The 26835-nt window shown below is 46.4% G+C and overlaps 1 protein-coding gene across 15 annotated transcripts in view; it reads right to left on the bottom strand.

Annotated features, from left to right (window-relative positions):
* Positions 1-26835, bottom strand: part of ASAP1 (ArfGAP with SH3 domain, ankyrin repeat and PH domain 1) — a 348069-nt gene that overhangs the window by 132641 nt on the left and 188593 nt on the right. For all 15 annotated transcript variants that reach the window (XR_002343078.1, XM_021088910.1, XM_021088909.1 and 12 more), the window contains one exon: positions 13128-13200. Coding sequence is in view for 14 of the 15 variants with exons in the window: in XM_021088910.1 (XP_020944569.1) it covers positions 13128-13200 (73 nt within the window). In the remaining variant the exon portion in view is untranslated. The remainder of the gene's footprint in view (positions 1-13127; positions 13201-26835) is intronic.

Genomic DNA, 26835 nt, shown 5'->3' with positions numbered 1-26835 from the left:
GGGACTCACTAAGAAAGGTGTGGCTACTTCTCACCGGGGCAGAGCTGGCATCTCAGCTCTCCAGCCCTGGGGCCTCTGCTCTTTCAGCAGCCCCCACACCACCCCCATCCAAGCACCCAGCACCAGAGCAGTGCGGCAACACAGGTCTCTCCACCTCAAAACGCCTTCTGGAAAGGGCATCTCCCTGAGGGCACACAAGTAGGAGAAGGGCCAGAGTCACTCCTGGGCCCAGTGCCACCTAGCTGTGCCACCTGTGACTGAGAAAGTTTTAAAAAAACAAGGTCGATTCATATTTTCTTCTTTTAGCCCATCTGAATGTCCTACAGCAAACATGTAATACGCATTATACTCTCACAAAAGGAAAAAAAAATCAAATAGAAAATGCCACTTAAACAACAAAAAAAATCAACCTCAGGTGTCTCAGAGAGGCAGCCCCTGCAATTCCCCACATAGGAACGTGTACTTTAGATCAATTATCTGAAACGTGAAAGACTATCCTTCTGCTGTCAGTGAACACAAGTGACAAGCTGTCCATGCAGTCATCCTCTGACGCCCCTGCACACTCTGTCTCGTGGGACCGATTATCAATGAGAAGCACTTCAGAATCGATAGCAACCTGCTTGATTTCCATACCCAAACAGGGTACTGAGAAAAATCAGTAAGCACTTATCTTCCTTGGCTAAAGACTCAACTGCAAAGTCCCTCCAGCCCTGGAAACAGACACTTTAGAATTCGTGTTACTTTCAAACCACAAATGGAATTTGACACACAGATGACTGCTCTCTAGAGGTTGTCACAGAGCACAGCTGCCTTAAGAAGGTGCCTTGTGTGATGGAACTGCCTCACGTATGACACCCTAGGCGGTCAGGAGAGCATGTGCAAAAATGGTAGGGCTTAAGCAGACCTAGGGAAAAATGCCACACACAGAAATAAAACCAAAAACCCTGGCTTTCCTCCAGACTCGGTGACAGTTTAAGTGAAATATCTTTATGCATGAAAAAGCAGTCCGAATTTGATGAAACATAAAACATCCAAGAGTGTGCGCAAACGCAGTTTGCAGTAAGAGGCGGCGCGGCCCAGGCAGGCTGCGGACCCTTTGCTGGAACTGTCAGGAGGGTCTGTGGGAAGGCGGTGGCCTGGGAGAAAAACCACAGAAGGTCATTAACCGGCATCTTAATCTAACACCAAAAAGGGTTAGGGAGAAGGACCAAAAACCGTAAATGGGGCTTACACATCGGAGCCTTTAACGAACAAGATTTAACTTAGTAGATTTGAAAGAACAAGCGAGAGAGCCCTCATTCCACTCCAGGAGCGTGTGTCTTGGAGGCAGGAAGACTCAGCCAATCTGCTCTGCAACTGCTCACAGAGGGTGCCTCTCCCTGGTGTCTGGCTTAAAGACAGCACGTGTTTTAAATACCAGGGTGCCTAAAGGAATGCTGATACTTTGTAAAAGCAGCAAACGAGTTGTATTTTAAGTGTACTTTACAGGCCATCCAAGGATTTTCAAGGCTTATTTGGACCCAGAGGCTATTTTTCATTCATGCAGAATTTAAGATCTAACTTCAAATACAGCGTGACTATAAGTAAATATATTTTACTCTGCAATAAACTGTTAAGTTCAAGAGCATAGAAATCACTACTTATCCTGTGCATCCCATTACCAGCTCACCTCTCTGGCACTTAATAGTCTTGACTGAATAGATGAAATGCCAATTTTCAACTCTACTAACCAGAGTTGAAAGTATACCTCTCTCTCTCTCTCTGTTTTTTTTTTGGCTTTTTAGGGCCACACCCAAGGCATATGGAGGTTTCCAGGTTAGGGGTTGAATCAGAGCTGTAGCTGCCGACTTACGCCACAGCCATGCCAAATCTGAGCTGCATCTGTGACCTATACCACTGAGCCATGATGGGAACTCCAAAAGTATATACCTCTCTTAAGTCACTTGTCATACACTGTCATATATTATTTACATCAGTCCAATTGCCCTAAAACATAATAACTTTCTGTGAACCAAGAGTGTTCTGTAAATCCCTTACAGCTATATGCGCGACGAGTGCTTAATAAATGACTTACTCATATCGCTTTAATAATTAAAGGTCTGCAGTTGATAACTTGTCGGAGTAAGTTGTATCAGGCTAATGCTCCGGTCATTGACAATGATAAATGATGGACAAAATGTCAAAAATAAACATCTGGAGCCACTGGAGAGTAAAGAAGAGCAGAAGGAACAGGAGGGGATGCTGCCCTTCCAGCAAGGGAACCTCTCTCAGGAAGACCGTCTTTTTTTTTTTTTTTTTTTTTTTTTTTTGTCTTTTGTTGTTGTTGTTGCTATTTCTTGGGCCGCTCCCGTGGCATATGGAGGTTCCCAGGCTCGGGGTTGAATCGGAGCTGTAGCCACCGGCCTACGCCAGAGCCACAGCAACGCGGGATCCGAGCGGTCTGCAACCTACACCACAGCTCGCGGCAACGCCGGATCATTAACCCACTGAGCAAGGGCAGGGATTGAACCCGCAACCTCATGGTTCCTAGTCGGATTCGTTAACCACTGGGCCACGACGGGAACTCCAGGAAGACCGTCTTTAACTGATTTCCTCCTGAGGCCAGACCTCAGTCCATGCTAGGCAGGGTGAAGAGACCTCGCACACAAAGTGGCATTTTACTGAGCTGGCCTGTCAGAGGTCAGTTTGGGAGTAGTGTGAGCATCTGGAAATGAGGTGGGAAGAAGTCAGAGGAAGGAGAGCCCTCCAATCTGCACACACTCTCCCTTCCCATCTTTGGCTGACGCAGAACTGCACACACGAGAAGCAGTGTGTGTAGTTCAAGGAGCCCTGCAGGAAACGTCTCAGAGCTGAGCAGGTTTTCGCCACGTCCCCCTGCTGAGAAAAGCATGGAATTCGAATTCCATGACGTTAGCAGGGCTTGGCGCACACTTTAGGCCGAAGCCCTAGAAGAACCATGCCTTAGGAGTATGCACCATGTTTTAGGGTTAAGGACTGTATCCTAGGACCATGAGCAAAACTAAAATAAACTCACCCTAAGAAAGCCTCTCACAGGATCAAGGCGATGGTGATCACTAGCAATGTAACTGTGCACTAAAAATAAAACACGTACGTAATTTGCCATGTCTACCATGTGAACAGAAATTACCAAACACGCAAAGAAACAGAAAACATGTAGCCAAGAAATCAAGACAGAAAAAGACAGTCAAGAGACCACAGACAACCCAGATGCTGGATTTAGCATATATATAACAACTTCAAAAATAAATATTCCAATTATGTTCAAGAATCATGGAGTTCCCTGGTGGTCAAGTGGGTAAGGATCCAGCACTGTCACCCCTGTGGCTGGGGTTTGATCCCTGGCTGGGAATTTCCACATGCCACAGTCAAAAAAACCAAAATCTATAGGAAAAGTTAAAAACAAGTGAAGAGATGAAGAATTTCAGAGGAGATAAAACTTCTAAAAAAGGATTAAATGAAATAGAAGAACTAAAAACTATAGTACTGAAATAAATTAATTTGGTGACACTAATAGCCGACTTGGATACTGCAGAAGAAAGAAGCAGTAAGTTTAAAGACAGGTCAGCAGACATCATGCAAACTGAAGCAGAAAGAGTATCAAGACTAAAAATAAACACAGAGTCCTACTAACCTGCGGAGACACTATCTAGTTCATACAAATGTAACTAGAGTCCCGGAAAGATAAAAGAATATAAGAATAAATAATTTAATGAAATAATGACTAGAATTTTTCCAGCTTTGATTAAATGTTTGCAATGAACTGATTACAACAGTTATCAGTGACTTCTAGGTCCCAGTACCACATGAAATATTTTATATACGTCCCTCTCAATTTTCACCAGGTAACATCATTGCCCCATTTTAGGAATGAGAAAACTGAAGCTTGAGGGGTGGAGTTGGGGGTAGGGTGGGTGACAGACCAGAGATGACATCCAGGTTTGTCCTGAACCTCTCCGCACTATTTCAGAGAGCCTCCAGCTGATGAGGGTGAAGGTAATTACCGCCCCCCCCCCATTACTGGGTTTGAATCTCACATGTTCATCTTCACAACCGTCCAATGAAGTTGAAACTATTGTTCCGGTTTCAGAAATGAACAACCAATCACTTCAAGTGTTCTCTGTTCACAAACTCCCTACCACCATTGAGGGGCTGAATCAGCAGCTGCTCCCAACCCGGTCTGGACTAAGTCACAATAAATTCACACGGTGTGCAGGCGGCATGGTTAGCCTATCTAAGAGAATATACTGGTTTAAGTGCATCGTTGTTCATGCATAAATTGGGCTAATTACCAAGGACCTAGTAATAGACGTGAGTGTGGAGAAATACTTTGTGGTTCGTCCTAAATTCCAGCTCTAGTCCGTCAGCGAAGGAATGAACTGGCTCCCCTTTCTAACTGACCCATGGGGCAGCTTCAGGCTGCAGGATTACCCTCTTCACCTGTGAGGCACTCCATGGTGGCGTGGGCACAAGCTCTGCACCCCGCCGAGTCCTCGATGCCACACCCTGGGTTGGCCCTCACCTCGGACAGTGGATACGCTGGCAATTCGGCCTCAGCAGCTTGGGGATCATGAAGAACTAAGCTGCAAAACGTGTAGCTACTTACTAGTTGTGTAAGTAACTTCAGCCAGGTTCCTTCACCCCTAAATTGGAGATGACCGTGTCTTTGGGGCAGGACCGTTGAGATGATTAAGTGACAACAGGCATCGGGAACAGAGTCGGCACTCCACAAATGGTAGCTATAGTTTACTTCCAAATTGGGCCATTAAGGTACAGAAACATGTGTTTCATATTCACCTGTAACAGAGTGTTTCTGTTCTTCATCTTGAGGCTTTAAAAAACACCCCAAACTACTGGTTGTGAAAGGAGTGCTCCAAATTTCATTTAAAACGAGCTAATTTATTAGACAGTGTGCTCCTGTACGTTGCAAGCAAACTTTATAAAATAAAACATTATAAAATATTAACTCATTTTAAAACTGAGAACATGCATTCCATCCAGCAAACGGGAGGACGTGAACACACGCACACGCACGCACACACATGTGCACACGCACACACCACAGCTTCTGATTCCAAGTACAGAGTGTTTGAGCCAATGGCTTGAATGCAGAAACTGTCAATTCCCAAAGAGCCTGGAGTTATAAGGTTATTCTGGAAAGAGACTTCAATTTTTAAAAAGCAGTTCAAAAAATTCCTCTGGTTTTATCCCCATATAATTTGAGGAGTAATACTCTCTCTTGGATAAGTATACTCACTTTTGGGAAAGGCTTCTTCCTTGACCATCCTGAAGCAACTCCTTATTTTGATTTGTTTTCACCTCTTAAAGAAGTAAAGATGGACTCACAAGAATGCAAAATACCTTGAAGTTCCAAAAGTTATTTGTTTAGACTTTGCTCAAATCACTACAACCACCACCAAGAGCTATTTACAGTCTTTCTTGCTTCTGTGTGTGTGTGTGTGTGTGTGTGTGTGTGTGTGTCTTTTTAGGGCTGCGCCTATGGCATATGAAAGTTCCCAGGCTAGGGGTCCAATCAGAGCTGTAGCCACCGGCCTACACCACAGCCACATCAGTGACAGATCCGAGCCATGTCTGCGACCTACACCACAGCTCATGGATCCTTAACCCACTGAGTGACGCCAGGAATCTAACCCACATCCTCATGGATCCCAGTCAGATTTGTTACCGCTGAGCCATGACGGGAACTCCTACAGTCTTTCTGACTGCACTCACAGCAGAAGGAGGTTCTCAGGCCTGGGGAGGCCCAGCTGCAACAACACCCAATTCTTTAGCCTACTGTACTAGGCCAGGGATTGAAATCATGCCCCCACAGGGACCTGAGCCACTGTAGTTGGATTCTTAACCAACTGTGCCACAGTGGGAACTCTGTATTTACAGTATTTCTACCCAAAGCATCCACTTGTCAGGGCTTGGCTTAGCTCTATTTCCTTCTTCCTTTCACAAGCTTACTTTAGGTAAGTTTTTATTTATTTTTCTTTTTTAAAATCAGATTAAAATCCACAAACTTGGAGCTCCCGTCATGGTGCACTGGTTAACGAATCTGACTAGGAGCCGTGAGGTTGCAGGTTCAATCCCTGGCCTCGCTCAGTGGGTTAAGGATCCGGCGTTGCTGTGAGCTGTGGTGTAGGTTGCAGACGTGGCTCGGATCTGGCACTGATGTGGCTGTGGTGTAGGCCGACGGCTACAGCTCCGATTAGACCCCTAGCCTGGGAACCTCCATATGCTGAGGGAGTGACCCAAGAAAGAGCAAAAAAGACAAAAACAAAATAAATAAATAATAATAATAATAATAATCCACAAACTTGGAAAAGAATAAAAATTTTTTTTTCTAAACATAGACTATGCTCTCACTATATACCTCTTAACATTTTACTCTTCTCCATCTTTCTATTAAAATTCTAATCTATTTTCTATCTACCCTTGTTCAGAAAACTCTTCTCCCCACTGAAAACCACAGGATTAAGATATCATTACAAGACTCCAAACTTAATTACTGATTCTACTTACAATTCACTTCACACTATACCTTTAAATTTGAGAAAATGTTAACTTAAAAATAGCTAAAATGAAATTACTTAGCTATAAAAACATTTACTTCCTGACCACTGAAGACTTTAGCACCTTACATTTAAAATCTTAGAATTCATCATACGTAGTGAGCTATTTCTTAAAACAGATAAATTATCAAATTTAAAATCTGGGGTGAACATCACACTTTAATTTTGCTTTTAAAAACACAAATGTTCTTGGAGTTCCTGTCGTGGCACAGTGGTTAACGAATCCGACTAGGAACTATGAGGTTGTAGGTTCGATCCTTGGCTTTGCTGGGTGGGTTAAAGATCCGGCATTGCTGTGAGCTGTGGTGTAGGTTGCAGACGCGGCTCAGATCCCGCATTGCTGTGGCTCTGGCATAGGCCGGTGGCTACAGCTTCGATTCCACCCCTAGCCTGGGAACCTCCATATGCCGCAGGTGTGGCCCTAGAAAAGGCAAAAAAAAATAAAAATAAAAAAAATAAAAACACAAATGTTCTTGTAAAACCACTCACTACATAATTCTAACTGAGAATGAAAGAGGAATAAAAGAGAAGGCCATGAGAAAGCCAAGGGCTCCCCTCCCGATATGAAATGGCTATGGAAGCACTTATGCCAATCTAGCTCTATTTCAGAAATAGCGCTTGTAATCAAATTACATCCCACTGCCATTTTGTTATTTACTAAAATGAAAGGACTTAAGAATCTGAACTTTCAGAAGAACAACATTACAGAGATTTCTAGGGGGCACCATGTGCTACTAATAAGCTAAAATGTATTCAAAATGTATCTCGGCATAAATTTTAAGAAAGCTGCCATATAATTATAAAATATACATTTTGACTTGTGCGAAAAAGATACTTTTTTTTTTTTTTTTTTGTCTTTTGTTGTTGTTGCTATTTCTTGGGCCGCTCCCGCTCCATATGCGGCATATGGAGGTTCCCAGGCTAGGGGTTGAATCGGAGCTGTAGCCACCGGCCTACGCCAGAGCCACAGCAACGTAGGATCTGAACTGTGTCTGCAACCTACACCACAGCTCACGGCAACGCCGGATCATTAACCCACCGAGCAAGGGCAGGGACCAAACCCTCAACCTCATGGTTCCTAGTCGGATTCGTTAACCACTGCGCCACGACGGGAACTCCCAAGATACTTTTTTAATTGCAGAAAAAGACTAGCAGCAGGAACATCCTGGGTCTTCACTGCCAAGGGAAAGTGTACATATGCACCTTTAGGTAATAATAATATAATAATATACCTGTTAATAATAATAATAATATACCTGTTCAAAAGATTCACGAATTCAACTCAACTAAGTCATGTGACAGGACAACAAATCTGGTACACTCATTCTTACACTGAACAATGAAAAAGTCTTCCATTTTATACAAGTGTCGTGTGTTATTACTGGGGTTTTCAACAGCACTGAGATGCAGCAAGCTCGTCTTTTTCAAAAGCCGTACACTGACTGGCAGTGGACTCAGCACATGCACACCCATGCTTGCAGGGGCAGAAATCCTATGGGTGCCAGCCCCGCTTCTACTCTTCTGACCTCGGGTCTCACCCAAAGACAGAGCAAGTTGTCTGCCAGAGCTGCAGTCACCTGAAGGTTTGACTGGGGCTAGCAAATGCACTGTAGTAGTGGTTTTGGTGGGAGATTTCTCTCTGCAGGGTTGCTTGAGTGTTCTCACAACCTGGCGGCTGGCTTCCTCCAAAATCAAGGGATTAGGAGGGGCCCAGGTAGAAGCCACGTCTTTTATGATCTGGCCTTGGAAATGACACGGCATTCTATTGCATTCTTTTCACTAGAAGAGAGTTCTAAGTCGAGCACACATCCAAGGCTAAGAAACGTAGGCTCCATCTTTTGAGAGAAAAAGTGCCGAAGAATCTCAGCATACTTTAAGATTTAAGACCTCTACAATGTCCAAGAAACTACTAGCTACTTTAAACACACTGGGGTGGGGGGAGCAAGAAAGAACACATACACCAAGGCAAACTGTCTAAATGACAATAGACTTCACAGGTTAAAAATGTTAAGACTTCAAAACTTAGGGAAAAAAAAAAAACATAGGAAAAGTGAATGGCTTAGAAAATTTCCCCTTGATCCAAGTAGTTCACAGAATTCACGGTTTTTTTAAAAAATTATACTGTTTACTAATTAATACTGATAAAGCTTATGTGCAAAAACAATAAGTGTATTTTAAGAGTAAGACCTTTCCATCATTCTCCACCAATTTTCAAATCATTTTGGGGAAGGAGGTGGTTGGTATTCTCAAACCAGAAATACCGAAAAATGCTTAACTTTCTAAAGAACATCAGATGGGTTTCGTGTCACTTAAGCACTGTGAGAAAACAAGAAAATGATGAAAACACACTGGGAAACGGATACCAGGGTTCGGCCTCTTGTGGCTTCTTTGGAAGAGGCTAAAAGCCCTTGGACGGGAATGGCCTGGATTCCACTGAGCATGTATCATGGAAAGATCGCTGTTTTACTCATCTTGCTATTTTTTAAGAATTAAGTGTCATAGTGCTGCCCACACAAGCGGCCCAAAAACCCGGGTATGTTGTAATCACGATGGCTGCAGAAACCCTGTCAGGCCCCAGCAGGTCGCCTCAGAGATCTGAGTTTATCCCCACATTTCCAGGTCACGGGCAACTGTTGTTGCGGCCCCTATCTAGAAACCACCAGGGTCATCCCACGGATTACACTGCTGGGAGCTGACCCGTGAGGGATTCCCTATGAATATTCATCATCAGTGAATATTTAACAGCCAGAGACGGAGAGCTTCCTGGGGACCCAGCCAGCTGACAAGAAGCAATTCCTTCCATGCTTGTTGAGCCCCAGCCAAGTGTCAGGTAGAAAACACCTACAGAGGAGCTGCAGACAGCACAGCTAGAGTCAGCTGGGCTCTCCTTCCATTCCTTGCTAGCTGGGGCCTCCCGGACAAGAGAGTCTGGCTCTTTCAAGCTTCAGCCTCATCATCTAGAAAACAGACTTAACAGCAGATCTACCGCAAAGGCTTGTGGGGCTTAGCTTTGCACAGTATGAACATACAACGACCATAGGCCCCTTAGCACCCTCCTCAAACGACATCAGACGTTGTGCCCTGCAAGTTTTCATTTACAGTACGTAACACTTTCTCACTGTACACACTTTCCAGTGTGACGATCTGATTAACATCTCTTGTCCTGGACTGTTAGTTCATAAAGGCAGAGATTCTGTCAGACGTGTCCGATGCACCCAAGACTCAAAATAAAGCCTTTAAAACAGGGGCTCAATAAACACTTGTTAAGCTAGTAAGCTAAGTTGGCAACTTCACAGAATACAAAGATGAAAGATGCAATAGGGGCCGTCATCAAGGAGTTCCTGGGCCACTGATGCGGCTCTCATTTCTAGCTGTGCTTAGAATAGTCCGGGGAGAAATAATCCAGACCCTGTCATCTGGACACCTAGACCCCACTCTGGATCAACTCTTGGGAGTGTGCCTGAGGGACCCCTTGTTTTCAGGTTTTAAGAGTTCTTCAGGTGATTTTAATGAAAGGCTAGGACTGAGACTCGCTGACCTAATTAATGGTAGAGAGACCGGCCACCAGCTACAATCCAATGGGACCTTATATTCTCCTACAGCAGCAGGACTTCCTGCGATGATGGGAAAATCCTGCGTCTGCACTGTCCAATATTCTAGCTGCGGTCACACACAACTACTGAGTACTCAAAATGCTGCCGGCTACTGAGATTGAGGGCCTGACTCTTGCATCTTAAATAATTTAAATGTAAAAAGGCTTGTGTGACTGGAAGCCCTTCTATTAGCTAGTGCAAACCTAGGGCAAAGTATACAAAACAACTCTGAATCCAGGCAGCCCCGCCTCAGTTAGCTTGTGTCCCCATCCACAGGAGAACACGATCCGGTAGAGGAATTCATCCCTTCACCTCTCCACCTTACACACACACAGGGCACCTCTCCCCTCGGCCATGTCCAGGACAGCTAGGACCAAGGAAACCCTTTAAAGAAGCACATCCCCAAGTACCAGAGCTTTTGCGTGAGCTGCTGCTGCTGCTGCAGGATGTGCCTTGATTAAGGATATTTGGGGGAAAAAACCCCATGGAGCCCCCAGCAGAGTAAATATGACAGCACCTCAGAGCTGTAAATCAGAGGTCTTCCTTTGTGACTCACAAGCCAAGAGCCTCAAGCATAAACCTTTAACATTATGGAGAACTGACATTTATTCCTGGGCAGATAAGGGTTCATGAAGCTCTTTATAGTATCAGATGGGTCCAACATTATTTGTAGAAAGACTGCATTAATATAGAGAAGGCACCCATGCTATGGACCAAGCTGCCATTTTCCCCATCTACTATATGTTAGGCAGGTACTACATGGCAGGCAGTGTGTCAGGGGCCTTAATTAGTCCCTTGTTTTGTCCATACAATACCCTGTAAGTTAGATATTATTTTCTCATTTTATTGTGAGGCAGTTAAGACTCATGGAAATGAAATAATTTACTTGACCTTAGCAAGTAATGACAAAACTAGGATTAAACTTAAAGCTACATTACACATGTCTTTTTATAGACTGTATAGTATTCCATTCTATAGGTATGTGATTGTTTAACAAATCCCCATTTATTTTCTGTTTTACCAAATCACAGTCAATAATCAATGAACCTACTTGTATATAAAGCATAATCACACACACACATGAAGTACATAAATCTTAAGTGCAGCATTTGATAAATTATCAAAAAGCGGACTTAACTACATAATATCCTCCAAATTAAGAAACAGAACAATACTGGCAGCTCAGACTCCCCCTTGTGCCATGTCCTTACCATGGACCCCACCTACCTTCCCAAAGAGCTATTACCTATAAAGGGCCTATACCACCTTAAAGGGAGTTCACCAGAAGGAAACTTAGAAATTATAAATTAGCCTTAAACAACATCTGGTCACCATATAACCACATAAATATCACTTGTCTGTCTTAGGTAGAAGTTAGTGTCTTATTGAATACAAAGAAATTGGAGACAAGGTCTCAAGGAACCAGGGTACAAGTGTGTTAATTAAGATTCTAGAGAGCCCTAAGCCTGGCCTTTACAGAAGATAAGAAACGATGGGGTTTCCTTAGTGGGACACTGATTCCCAGTTCTGATAAGGAGCAGAGGTCCCTGAAGCATCTCAGAGCCAGTCTTGCTTTGCTTCATGCTTCTTTCAGCTCTATGATCTTATCACAGTAGTGAGTATAAATTTAAATAAAATATAAATGTGTATAGCATGTACTGCACTCCCAGGAGGTGGCAGGCCTTTTTCAGATACTGAGTAAAGCCCTTCACCACCCTGTCATCTACGATCCCTGTTTGATGGAGAAGATGGAGGTTTAAGAAAATGAAGTAGGAGTTCCTGTCGTGGCACAGTGGAAACAAATCTGACCAGGAACCATGAGGTTGCAGGTTCGATCCCTGGCCTCGCTCAGTGGGTTAAGGATCTGGCGTTGCTGTGAGCTGTAGCTCCAATTAGCCTGGGAACTTCCATATGCCGTGGGTCCTGTGAGCTATGGTGTAGGTCACAGAGGCAGCTCAGATCCCAAGTTGCTGTGACTGTGGTGTAGGTCGGCAGCAACAGCTCCAATTAGACCTCTAGCCTGGGACCCTCCATATGCCGTGGAAAGCGGCCCTGGAAAAGGCAAAAAGACCAAAAAAAAAAAAAAAAGAGAAAAAGAAAGAAAGTGAAGTAACCACTCACTTGCAGAGGAAGGCTGCAAACCCACACCCACCAGCTTAGCGCCGTGCCCCTTCTATCATACTCTGCTGCCTGCCCCTCCCAGGGGTTACATGATAGACATCTGATTTCTTAGAGATGCGAACCCTGGGAAAGCAGTAACTTTAACAAAAGATGTGAGTCAGAGACCTTGAAACTCATTTTCTGTCTCTAAGCCTCTCCTTCCCTGGGGCGCTGGAACCTGCCATTTCTGTTGGTTACCCACTGTTTATCTTAATTCCGTTTATTTCTTCTTATCCACAGACAACATACTTTTCTCTTCAAGATGACGTCACTAGCACAAAGCTAAAACACTGAGTGACACAGGTGACCTGGTCAAAGACTCCAGGTCTCCGCTGAGCCTCTCTCCGTACTCGCCCCTCAACTTTCACCCCATGACTGTCACCAATACTGATTTCCAAACGTGCACAGACTCACCTCTGATGGAAGAGACCCTCATGTGTTTAACTGAGGCCCCTGGATGACACACTGACCAATGATGCAGAGATTTTTAAATAGCTCCTATGTCACTTGTGCCAAAATGTGAATCTACAAAGTTTTTCAATGTAACAGATGCTTTTTTCCTTTTTCTTCTTCTTTTTTTAATGTGGGAAGTAGTAACAGGTTTGGATTGATAGGAGAAACAGAAAAAAAAAAAAAGAGAGAGAGAGAAAAACTGCACTTCTTTAACTTGATTTTCCATTTGTGTCAAGTCTTCTATAAACTTAGCATCTAACAAATAATAAAAAAAAAATGCAGACAATATACGTAATTGGTGTTATCTGTGTTGGGAAGAACTTACCTTGACCGGAATTATATATTGCTTTTACGGACTTCTTAACTTTCTGTAAGGCTGTTCTATCTTGGTCTAGAGCCTAAAAGAGAAAAATGGGAAGAAAAAGATGTTGGAAAACGTAGTAAGTTTTACAAAGAAAGAAAAGGAAAAACTCACTTGTAACTGCAATTGTTGTTTGGAGCCCTGCAGCCACAGCAACCTGGCCTATTGATTAACCTCAGGATTTGGGATAAGCGCCGTCATCCCACAAGGCTCAGGACGGGCTGAAATGCTAACTCGGGAGCCAGTCGGTAACTGTGCTGAACTAGGCACAGGAAAGAAAATACCAGACGCCGAGAAACCTTATGGTTTGATTCCTTTGCTGGGAGTTTACAACCTGAGAAAGGCAAACAAAAGGGAACAGCAAACACGGTTCCCAGAGAACCAAACACTTCTTATCACCTCGTGGTCATTTCAGCCAGAAAGAGAACATTTAAGAACACGCACTAAGAGTGCCCCAAAGAGCTCTGCAAGCTTTTAAACCTGAGGAATCCGTTCAGGGTTTAAAAAAGATTGATGATGTAATGCCAGTCATAGCTTTAAAATTCTGTTTATTAGAAAAAGCACAGCACCGACAAGGCTACCGCGATGCTGGCAACGCTTGTAAATCACGTCTCTCCCAGGTGATGAATCAACACCCCCCTGGCAATCTACTTGGGCAATGGGTGGGTGGGTGTGTGTGTGTGTGTGTGTGTGTGTGTGTGTGTGTGTGTGTGTGGTTTCTGGGGGACTGTCTCTGCTGATTCTTTTTATATTTATTTATTTTTTTGTCTTTTTGCCATTTTCTTGGGCCGCTCCCATGGCATATGGAGGTTCCCTGGCTGAGCAAGGCCAGGGATCGAACCTGCAACCCTGTGGTTCCTAGTTGGATGTGTTAACCACTGAGCCACGACGGGAACTCCGTCTGCCGATTCTTAATCTAGGTGCTGGGTACACAACTGTGTGTGCGTTTTGTGTGTGAAAACTCATCCAACCGTGTGCTTAGGATCTGCACTCTTTTCTATATGAGGGCAACCCTTCAAAACCAAGTCAGCATGAATACATTTATGGCACACCGACCTAACTTCTCAGGGGAACTTCAAGCCCCTCCTTGCTTCCCCAAGGGTGCAAGATCCATTCACAGGCTGGGAGCTCTGGGATGGTGTGTCAAGATTTGAAGGCCAGGAGCAACAGCAGCAATAATCATACACTTGCATATTAAAGTTTAAAACATTAAAAGCACACTCACGTCAATGACCTCATCTACAGCTCAAGATTTCAGATGGGAAAACTGAAGCCCGCAGCGGGGATGTACCCCCCCCACACAGGGCACACAAGCTGAAGGGGTTGAGGCGATGGCGGCAGGTGCCCATCCTCCCCCTTTCCTGTCACTCTAAACACAGGGTTCAACTGGGCGCTGCCCCTTTTCTTTGATGCCTGTTCTCTGAGCACCAGTGCCGGACCAGGTGAGCAGAGCCCATGCTGGGCTCAGGGCGGCCTAGGATTTCTGGGCTTGGGAACAGGGATCATAACGTGCAGCCCCTTTCTGCTGATGCGCCTGGGGGCCCCCAGGGCTTCTGTTTCTAGGTGTGGGGAAGAATCTGGCCAGACAGAAGGATCCTAAAGGACCAGAAACAAATGATGGAGGCGGGGCTGGTGGTAACAGAGTCCTGGCTTTCAGCTGCCCCCAAGATTATGTCACTGATAACCCTCCTACAGACTGAGAACAGGAGACAATAAATTCCTTCTGTCCCAAGCTGGTTGAGGCTGGGATTCTACCACTGGAGACCACAAGTCCTAAATAAGACCAGAACTAACGTTTACTGAGCATTGACTGCACAGGTATAAGCTTGGAAGAGAAGATTACTAAGTAGATATCTTCTCTCTTTGCACTGTCTTCACAAAAAGGGTAGCATCCACAGTTTTCAGATAAGGAGAAGTGATAAGCCTTCATAAACACTTACAGCAGAGGAGGGAGGGAGGAAAATATTAACTAACTTGTCCAAAGTCACAGAGCCACAAAGTGCTGAGTCACATTTCATCCTAACATTCCTCAAATCCCGAATCTAATGGGATGCTGGGATAAAACCAGCACTTTCAGATGGCAGGTCCCCCATCTCCACCCCGCCCATCACTAGCTTTCTACCTCCACGACTCTGTCATGGCCACATCCCACCGGTACTTCTACTTCGTTCACATTTTTCTTTAAATCCACTCGTATCTTTTCAAAGAACTTAGACTGGAAAGAGCTAAGCTCCATCCCAAACCATTAATAGAAGATATGCTAAACATTACTATGTATCTCCAGCTCCATAAAATGCTCAGTGGTTGACGCAAATGAGCTCATCCAATAGCAGTGACTCCACCCAACACACTTAAGGAAACTGCAGTTCCAGAAAAGAGACACAATGTGAGTTACGTCAAGATCTGAGATTTGTACTTTAGAGAAAAAGAGGAAAGGTAACAATAAAGGGACTGAGGTTTACATGGATTATTTCCCTCAGTTCTTACAACAACTCTTTGAAATTAAGCACCGGTACTAAATTCCTTCTACACATGAGCAAACAGAGCTCAGAAAGTGTAACCTGCCCAGGGGCTAGAGGAGGCCTTGGCAGCCAGGTCTTCACAGGAGAACGCCATCTCCTCATCACTACCCAGGTCTGCATTCCAATTTCATCTGTGAAGAACGGGAACTGAAAACAGTCCCCTCTTTTAAAAAAAGATTGTTTTTATTAAAGTACAGTTGATTTACAATGTCGCGCCTATTTCTGCTGTGCAGCAAAGTGACTCCATCACACACATAATATAAGTCCCATCTAATGTCCTTTTCCATCAGGGTCTGTGCCAGGACACTGGATACAGTTCCCTGTGCTGGACAGTAGGACCTCACTGCTCATCCATTCCAAACCCAAGAGTCTACACCTGCTAACCCCAACTCCCAGGCCATCCCACTCGGCAAGTGCGTCTTTTCTTGTTTGTCTGTGAGTCTGAAACAGTCTCATCATAGGAGGGGAATATCTACCAGTTCTCACAGACAAATACACGTTAAGAAACTCTAAGACATCTGGGTGGCTAGGAAGAGGGTGCAAGAAAGACCGTGATGCAAATAAGTGTATAAATAAGCACTCGTTTTAAGAGATGGAGTCCAAAGGGTTTATCCTTTGATGAACTGCTTTTGTGGGAAGGCACAAAAGTAATGTTAAAAAGCAATTCTGGGAGTTCCCGTCGTGGCGCAGTGGTTAACAAATCCGACTAGGAACCATGAGGTTGCGGGTTCGGTCCCTGCCCTTGCTCAGCGGGTTAACGATCCGGCGTTGCCATGAGCTGTGGTGTAGGTTGCAGATGCGGCTCGGATCCCGAGTTGCTGTGGCTCTGGTGTAGGCCGGTGGCTCCAGCTCCGATTCGACCCCTAGCCTGGGAACCTCCATATGCCGCGGGAGCGGCCCAAAGAAATAGCAAAGACAAAAAAAAAAAAGTAATTCTGTAACAGCCATCATTTACGTTTTATATGCATATTATTTCTGTACTTTTTTTTTTCCTGATGAAAAACCCTGGGCTTTAGAGAAGTAAAACAGCTAATGAGGTGTCACACGTTGGTTAAGAACCAGGCTATGCTTCTTCAAACCAGCCACCTAAAAGTCCACTGCAGAGGTGGGCTCGTGTTTCTCCCGGGTCTTACAACTTTTTAATTATTCTGGAGAAAGAAAAGAAAAAAAAAAAAAAAAAGGATCTCCTTCTGGAAGAAAATAACCTCTCATCTCAGCTCTGGGTGGCAGATGACCACGGACAGAGAAATTAATGGGTGGGTTTTACTGTCCACGCACAGTTAGCATTAACGACTCCAAAGAGGCGAAGGGCTGAGGAAGATTTCAGCCGTAACGTTTTATGAGACAGTTATCTGCTTCCTTTTCTGCAGGAGGGAATGTCTCAGAAATTTATGTTGCATTTTTACCAGCCTGTCTATAAACTAATAGGATGTAAAGTTCACAGACTTACTTTTAAAGGTTATTAATAACATCCGCACTTGGCAGCTGCAGCCAGCAGTGTGTCTGGGTGACACGTCCCTCTTCACACTCTAGGATTTGGCCACCGGCGAAAAGCGGCTGAGTAAAACGCACTTTTAAGAGCTCCGCGTTTCAGAGAGCCAGGGGACACCGTCCTTCAATCAAAGGAAGCTCCCTCCAGAAATAACACATGTCTAAATGTGCCTCAGAGTGCCAATCCCTCAGCTGCCAGACAAGCAACACCTGCAGCGATGTCTTCTGAAATGTCCTATATGTAAAACTGAATAAAGCGAAAAGTGGCCGGTGACATGGGCTTCAAAGTTCTCCTATCTCTCAAGTCATTCAGAGCCTGTTTAAAAATGCGCCTGGAGAAGAGGAGGGAGTGGGGTGGCCAGGGAGTCTGTGATTAGCAGATGCCAACTAGGCCATTTAGAATGAATAAGCGATGAGGTCCTGCTTACAGCACAGGGAGCTACATCCAATCTCTTGGGACAGAACATGATGGGAGATGATATGAGAAAAACAATGTTTATACATGTATGACTGCGTCACTACGCAGTACGGCAGAAATTGATGGAACACCGTAAATGAACTATAATTTTTAAAAATTAAAAAAATGTGCCTGCATTTCTAAGTATTCTAAGTTTGAACAACTCAAGAGTGTAAGAGACGGAGGGAGGGCAGGCGAGGAAAGGATGAAGGAGCAAAGGAAGGAACCCAGGAGCCTGTGCTGGTCTCTAAGAACACCTTCCCCATCGAGAACTTGGCAAGACAGCAATTTCTCTAAAAGTTTTTAAAATAATTTTTATTTTTTCCATTATAGCTGGTTTACAGTGTTCTGTCAATTTTCTACTGCACAGCAAGGTGATGCAGTCACACATACATGCATACGTTCTTTTTTCTCACATTATCATGCTCCATCATAAGTGACTAGATGTAGTTCCCAGTGCTACACAGCAAGCAATTTCATTTTCATTCTTTCTTTCTTTTTTTTTTTTTTGGTTTATTGTCTTTTCAGGGCCGTACCCAAGGTATATGGAGGTTCCCAGGCTAGGGGTCTAATAGGAGCTGTAGACGCTGGCCTACGCCACAGCCGCAGCAACGTGGGATCTGAACCATGTCTGCAATCTACACCACAGCTCAAGGTGACGCCGGATCCTTAACCCACCGAGTGAGGCCAGGGATCGAACCCGCAACCTCACGGTTCCTAGTTGGACTCATCTCCGCTGCACCACGACGGGAACTCCAAGCCATTTCATTTTCTATACATAACCAAAGAGTGGGGGTATAACCTGTAGAAAAGCCCTTCCTACCCTGATATGGAGATGTTTCACTGTGATGCGCACTCCTAACCAGTCTGGTCATCTGAATACGCAGAGAAGATAGATACAGGCTGTTGCAGATGAGAGAGAGACTGCCAGAGACACCAAGCCCCCGGAAGCCGGATTCAGAAAGATTATACAGAGTGGACATAAGAAGGAAAAAGTCCTTAAGAATCAGAGTCCACTCAGGGTAGGACACAGAACCCTGTGAACCCCTCCCGGCGGCACATCCCTGGGTCACAGCAAAGTGCAAACAACAGGTGCTCCCTCTGCCTGGAACTCTAAGCTCTGCAGTGACCGGCTCTTTCTTCCGACCCAGGTCTCGGATGAGAAGCCCCTCCCCCTGAGAGGCCTTCTCTGGTCAACCTAAAGCAGTGCAGCCGCCTGGCCCTTGTCTCGCTCGCACACACTTCATGCGAGGTTTTCATAGCACTACACACCCCAAAATGATCCTGCTCGGGACCCGTTTACTGTAATGGTTTTCTCTCCCTCCACTGGGGGAACGAAAGCCCTATGCAGACAGGGGCCTTGCGGAACCTGCTCATGGCTGAACTCCCATCCCCAGTGCTGAGCAGGAGACAGATGTTCAGACATGCGTATGAAGTGAGGTAACAAACACTGAATCCACGCGTTTCTCAGTGTTCTCAGCTCCCAAACAGGAAAGTAGGCAACACAAGAATTGTCTTGAAAATGGTTGAATAAAAAAATATAGTTTTTGGAGTTCCCGTTGTGGTGCAATGGGATTGGCAGCGTCTTGGGAGTCCTGGGATGTGGATTCAACCCCTGGCGTGGCACAGTGGGTTAAAGATCCAGCATTGGTGCAGTTGCAGCTTAGGCTGCAACTATGGCTTGGATCTGATCCCTGGCCTGGGAACTCCAAATGATCGGGGTGGATGAAAAAGGAAAAACAAACAGACAAACAAATACACATAAAGTTTTAGATTCAGAAACACTGGCCCTCTGTAGTTCTTCCCTTGATGGTTTGGACTAGCCGAAGTTTAAGTGCATGTGTGTGCGTTTATATGTATATAAACAGTCATACATGTATGAGGTTTATGACCATGCAGTACCGCAAGTAATGGTTTAACAGGACAGACAGGACTTAATGACTGCTGTTATTAAGATTTTCTAATTTAGAATTAACTTTCTGGAGTTCCAATTTGACCCCTAGCCTGGGAACCTCCATATACCGTGGGTGCGGCCCTAAAGAGACAAAAAGACCAAAAAAAAGAAAAGAAAAGAATTACTTTCTAAGTCTATGCACCTTTTCCCTCAATATATTTAAGTGGTAAAAATATGCCTTATTCTATGCAGATGTGATTTTTGAAAATAAGCACAAGTCTTTGGAGCTAAACCTTATGCATAAACTTAGAGAGAAAGGTGGCAGAGGCTAACAATAAAATCATCGCCCAGAATGTCTTAGAGGCGGGCCGAGCAGAGAGCCACCACGCCTCCCACCTTGGAGGGGTGCTGAGCACCACACATTAATGTACCAGGATGTGGCTGGCACAGACCCTTGCAGAGAGCAGGTGCTCAAAACCTGCTGGCATCATTACCCTCACTTCGAAGGTGCTTCCAAGACAGAAGTTCCTGAAACACTTGGAGCAGAGACAGCCAAACATCTCTGAAACAAGCACTCCTGCTAGCTAAGTGATTTCTTCCATGAAAAGAATTTTTACTCACTTGGGGGGGGGGGGGGAAGGGGAGTGTTTCCTTTTTATTATTTTATTGTCATAACCAGAGAGGTAATTTCAAAAACACACATTTCAAGAGATGCACTTGTCCCACAAAGCAAATGCTCTTCTTCTGCATAACTCCTTTCACAGGGAAATCACAGGACAACTACGTTGCCCTAATTTTGGTGCAGAGCCTGACTGCGTCAGCCTTGAGCTTGCTGAGCAATTGCACTGCCTTTCGGGGAGGAGACAGCTGCCTAATTAACATTCTCCTAAACTCGCTGAGGAGGAAACCATGATACAAGCTCTCCTGCAGCGTCACAGCCAAATCCATGCATCCATCATAAGAGCCGAGGTACTACAGAGTGCGTGTCTAATTGTACGTGAATCAGGCATGAGCCGGGAAGGAATCCAATGGAATCGTGAAGGCACTGGGAAGAAAGGTGCCACTACCTGAAAAAAGAGGAAGGAACCTGCTGTCCAGCACAGGCAACGCTACGCAATGTTCCGTGATAATCTACATGGGAAAAGAATCTGAAAAAGAATGGATGGATGGGTGTATACGTCTGAGTCACTCTGCTGTACAGCAGAAATTATCACAACATCATCAATCAGCTAGACGTCAATAAAACTGGAAAAAAAAAAAAAAAGAGGAAGGTTTGGGCTTTCCATGCAAGTGAGTGTCTGTTCTGAGAGTCAGGCCTTGGTTTGATATCATTTGCTCACTTATGCATCCATTAACTGTGCCTGGCACATACTAGACCCTCCCCTGGGCCAGGCCCTGGCTACGTGTGAAAATCATATTGCATCTGCCTCTGCTCCCCCAGCCTCAGGCCCCCTCACTTCTACCTGCTACAGCAAAACAAAACCCTTGGCTGGAATCAGTGGCAAGCATGGTACTGCTTATGCACGACTGATGAAGGAAATTATTCATAAAATGTTAATCCTTGCTTCCCTGGGGGGGTTCACCCCCAGTTCCCAAATCATTCCACTCTTTACCTTGATTTGAGAGGTTTAGTACCTGTGCCTCCTCCCTTATTTGGTCAAGTACAAGCTCTTCAAAGATATGGGAGTTCCCGTCGTGGCGTAGTGGTTACGGAACCCAACTAGGAACCATGAGGTTGCGGGTTCAATCCTTGGCCTTGCTCAGTGGGTTAAGGATCCAGCGTTGCCGTGAGCTGTGGTGTAGGTCAAAGACGTGGCTCGGATCCCGAGTTGCTGTGGCTGTGGTGTAGGCCGGCGGCCACAGCTCCGATTCGACCCCTAGCCTGGGAACCTCCATGTGCTGTGGGTGTGGGCCTAAAAAGGCCAAAAAGACAAAAAAAAAAAAAAAAAAAGACAACACACGTATTTGTTTCTTTCTTCATACTGAAGACACTCAGTAAGAATTTGTGTTGAATGAAAAACACACAGGAAGGAAGGGAGGGAGGGAGGAAGGAGTTCACTCTTAGAATAAATGCCAGGCCCTCCTTGCTGCCTGCCAGGCCCTCCACGATCCAGCCCTGCTGCCCTGCTCCCCACTCCCCACTCCTTCCTCACGGCTCACCCACACCCACAGTCCTTTTGAACCCACAAGGTTGCTCCTACCCGAGAGCTTCTCCAACGGCTGACCCTTCCACTCGGGTCTTTTCCTCAAAACTCTTCACCCAATCTAAAGGCGCCCGATCCCTATGCTGTTCTCTCTCTCTCTTTTCTCAGTGTTCCCCTCCAATGCAGAAAGCACAGCCCCTATTAATCTGAGCAGTGGAAGTACGGGGAGCAGAGAGCTTCCTGTGCGTCAGCCCATCACTGTCAGCCGCAGCACAGAACACCTGCAGGCAGAGGAAGGGGACACGGCAGCAGTGGCAGCGCAGATAAAAGGAAGACGTAAAGGTGTTATCGTTGGTTGGTTTCAAGATGAACAGGCGTTGAATACGGCTGCTGCCCAGGGGGCAACAACCCACGGAAGAGCAAAGGTGGTCTGCAGAACGCAGGCCAAAAAAATGGAAAGTTGACAGGTCATCGCCAGATACGGAGTTTAAACTGTTTATTGGTGCTATTTTAGACTATAGCAAGTGTCTTTAGGATTCAGATCCTCCTCTAGTCATACAGATTTCAATCAGGAACTCATCATGTCCTCTGCTCTCCCTGTAGCTGGATGGCTGCAGGATGGGGAATCTGACCACGGGAGCAAGATCTGCAGATGCTGAACATGAAGGGTTTGGGCCCCACTTGGTAATAAGCCGGTTCACAGTTGAGATCTGCAGCAAAGAGTCAATGTCCCACCTTCAGCAATTCTTCCTGCAGGGGCCTGAGGATCTATTACTGCATGTGAGAAAACATCACCAACTACCAACTTTCCAAGCCAAAGAAAAGGTACTGCATAAAACTGACTCACCAGAGTCCCCTTTCCTGTGTAGGCATAAACTCCTCCTTAGATGTGTACACATCTTGAGGGCAGCGGCTACACCAGGCCCGGAGTGGGGGCTCAATAAATATGAATCGAATGAAGCTACATCTACACGGAGCACACAGAATCAAAGGTGTACAGAACCGCATCTGAACTCACAGAACGCTACTGTTCACGTCTCCTGCATTATTTATTTTAAAATCGTAGATGTTCTTTACAATCCCTCGCTGTCGCAGTCAAGGCTCTCACTAAACCATGCCGTCCTGCACGGATGTCAGGATCAGCAGTGTATAGACAAAGCGGAACGGGTCCCTTTAAGACCCTTCAAGTGAAACCTGCCGTCGCAGTTTCACTGGAGGGCCAAGCCCAGTCTTGCTTTTCTCTGGGAAGCTCACTCTCTGCATCTAATGGTTAGAATCCTTGCAGGCCCCACACCACCTGGCACTGGTATCACTGAGGGCCCCCAGTTCCACAGGGTCACCCACGTTCCCGTGTTCAACGATCCCTCGTTAGCAGGTGCAGCCTCTGCCTCTGGTGTTCATTCTGGACCTGGGAGAAGCAGGGCCCAGCTGTGGAGCCAGACGAAGTGGTCTCCACAGTTCAGAGCTCAGGCTGAGGCCAGGGTGACCTCGCGTCACCTCCTGCTGGCTCTGCGGGACCCTGCACAGACGGTGTTCCCTTCTGTCTTGCTTCCCTAACTGTCCTCATATTCTTGCACTGGCCCATTCTCGCCTCCCTTCTCCCCCACCCCCCCGCCCCGTCGATGGTAACAGGACTGTGCTTTATACATATTACCTTATTTAAGCCTCACAATAACTTATAGGGAAGTTTCTGATACCCGTATCTTACAGAGAAGGACACTGGAGACCAGAAGGACCCTGGGTCCTGCAGCTCTTAGGACACAGAACCAAGAGTCAAGCAAGGTCTCACACCCCCATGTTTGTAAGCATCGTGCTCTCCAACCTTCAAACCTGACACAGTGGGTCCAGAGGACGGAGAAGCTGTGAAGAAACAGAATCAGCCATGGGGTCACTAATCAGGCCACAGGAAAAACAACTTTAAGAACCCTTCCTTTCTAGGCGTTCTCTGTGAAGGAGCCAAAGAGGAATTAAGATCTTTGCTTGACAAGCCCAAGTGGCCCTATAAGGAGGGGGAAGGGACAATAGCAAAGTGGAAGAGGTCAACCCTCGGCTTGCTGGGTCTGCGCCACTCAGCTGCCCACCAGCTACTTCACATGGGTCCATCTGCTACCCGACCACCGGGCTCGACTTGGCAGGAGGGAGTCAAAACCAGAGGGGCTTTCCACTCAGCTTCAGGTGCAGGTGGGGAGCTGCGTGCCGCCTCCGAGGCCTCGATAGAGGGCGTCCCTTCACTTCACTGACCACTGGCACGCGCGCTCCGACACAGGAAACAGGTTTAAGATCAGTAACTAGTCACAATGGCGTGTGGAGACACGTGGACTCGTGAAAGCTTCTAGGCGTGCCTTAAAATATCAGAGACTGGCTGAAAAACACCACTGAGGAGTTCCTGATGTGGCTCGGCAGAAACAAACCCAATGAGCTTCCATGAGGACGCAGGTTCGATCCCTGGCCACACACAGTGGGTTAAGGATCCAGTGTCACCACGAGCTGTGGTGTCGATGGCAAACGTGGCTCGGACCCCACGTTGCTGTGGCTGTGGTGTAGGCTGGCAGCTGCAGCTCCGAATCAACCCCCAGCCTGGGAACTTCCATATGCCACGGGTGCAGCCCTAAAAGAAAATACATACCTACATACATACTACTGAGAGTGACTGGTAGAAGAATCCTTGAAAGGAACTGGTTGGCTTCTCCTTGGGGTCAGCAAAGAAAATAGAAGCTTATTTGAAAAAGAGGGACAGCTCCGCCACCTGGCACTGCCACTCCAGCGCTGGCCCTGAGAAAGGCGACCTTAGTCCGTGCTGAGGAACGCGAGGGGGACGGCGAGGGACACCCAGCCGCTGGCTCAGCCACCCACAGCTCTCCACCCTCCACGGCCCACGGGCCACACTAGATGTGGGAAAGCCGGCAAAGCCCAGACAGTTCTCTTCGCCAGGGCGAGGAAGACGGAAAACAACGGGGCCTAGAGACTATTTCTGAGAGGAGAGAGGCATGGGGGCGGCCCGGCAGCCAGAGCACGTGGCTACGTGGAGAACAAGTGGACAGACAGACGGGGCCAGACCCTGCAGGGAGGACAGGCCACGGGAAGGGGTCTGGGTTTTATTCTAAAGACAAAGAGGGTATGAGGCAGAATACGAACTCAGGCAGTCAGTGCCGCAGCATGGGCTTCCAGGCCTTCTTGGATGTGGCCACCGATGACCATTTGTGGCTTAAGGGCTCCAGGGAGTAACATCCCCACAGGCCATTTTTATTGCAGGGAGTGTACCTACGCCGAGACGGACATCGACCCCTAATCCCCTGTGACTCGGTTTACAGTATGAAAAGGGCAAAGAAACCATGAGATGTACAGGGCATGTCCACCCCCACAACTCCTATTGGGTAAGGACTGATACGGGTAATTGAGCAAGGCCAATGGGAGAAAAACACGTCTTTCTGGACCCCACACTGGTCTCCCCATCTTTAAAGGATAAAAAGCCTTACAGGCCAATAGAGAGCGGGGGCTCTTCTCCCCCCTCCCAGCAGCTCTGGGAGCTCTCTGCTTTCCGGTAATAAAGACTTTGCGACTTTGCTTGTTTGCCGCCTGTGTGTTCGCGGAGTTCATTCTTCGACTGTGTGAACAAGAACCCAGATTCCTGTAACATCTTCCCGGCATCAGTTAGTCCAAGATGGGGCCACTTGTGCAGAAAAACAAGGCAGTTAATCCTGAACTCCGGACAAATGACTGGAAGTGGAAGTGGAAGACAAAGGAGCAAGACTGGAAAGACAAGAGCCAATAAGCTGGGTATTTTGCCAATAGGACTTCTCTCAATACTTCAGTGGTGGCTCAATCCACTTCCTCCTCCAGGGCCACACCCCAGATTTAAGGCTTCCTCCAAAAACACTCCTTCCCCTCCGCACTCGTTCAGAACCTCGGTGGGTGGTGGGTCCTGAGGTCACATTCCTCTCGTGTAACCCTCTGTACCCAAGAAGCCACGAAGTCCTGCCGAGTCCACCTGTGCAGCCGAGTCCACCTGTGCAGCCGAGTCCACCTCTGCAGCCGTTCTTCATCCCCTTCCCAGGCAGGGACTCCAGGACAAGCTGTGCCCAGGCAGATCCCTCGACGGCCTCCAGGCTCCTCCTGTTTCACCCTCTACACTGACACTGGAGTAGCCTTTCTAAACCTTAAACGTGAAATTGCCACCCTCCTGCTTTAAAACCTGGAGTAATGCACAATCCTCAGCCAGGACGCAGCGGACCCTCTCTGACTCCTTTGTGCAGCACGCCGTTGCGTCTCTGACCCCCCGCGCCACACTCCTGACAGTCCAAGGTCATGCTGCCCAAATACACCAGCCCCTCTCGGGCCCCCGACTCTGGAGATACCAATTCCAGTGGCTACGATCCTCTCCTTTCTCGGCAACAGTTTTGATCCTCTCTGCACCAGCTTAGCAATCTTACAAACGCATGTTCAGCCTTTAAGGCTGAGTTTTATCATCTCTTCTGTGAAACCCTCCCCTTCCCTCGGAGAAAGAATCCTCATTCTGCAGTGCTGAGTGCCCTGATCATAATGACCTTTTCCTTACACTTCCAGCTCCAGCAAATAAATGGCAGCGAGTAATCTCAAGGTACTACCTATGTATTTCACTCCCTTTCTCCAGCTGTAAAGCACCCCCCACCACCACCCAGGGCTGCTCATGGCAAGGAGACCCAGAAGGTCACAGCACAGAGTCGACCCCACGCGGGATCCCAGTCACCTGGCAGCCAAATCTGACCCTACCCCGCAGACCTCTCAGGTTCCGAGCTTCCTGACCTGTAGATTTGGGAGAATGGACCCACAATGCAGCTTCTTCTGGCTCTGATTTTCTGAGAAACCAAGCATTTAAGTCCCAGGGACATTATCCTACTGCTTCAACTCTCCTGGCATCTTAGATTTTGTTTTAACTGGAAGACATTTTAGTTTTTAAAAAGTAACACGACTCACATCCACAGTGAAGGACCAGGGAAGGATCTTACATTTAAGACTTCCGTGCAGTTAAGAGGATTAAACCAGGGCTGAAGCCCAAGATCCTAATTCCAGCCATTTCTGTGTTCCTTTTTTGAGTTCTCTGTCCTCCAAGAGATGTTTTGAAAGTTCTTCTTGAATTTTGCATTCAAAGACTCTATTAATCATATTAGGCAAGCATTACTGGTGC

This window comes from Sus scrofa, chromosome 4, assembly GCF_000003025.6.
Source record: "Sus scrofa isolate TJ Tabasco breed Duroc chromosome 4, Sscrofa11.1, whole genome shotgun sequence".
Lineage (NCBI taxonomy): Eukaryota > Metazoa > Chordata > Mammalia > Artiodactyla > Suidae > Sus > Sus scrofa.
The sequence above is the reverse complement of the archived record's forward strand: the minus strand, read 5'-3'. Positions and strand labels throughout refer to the sequence as shown.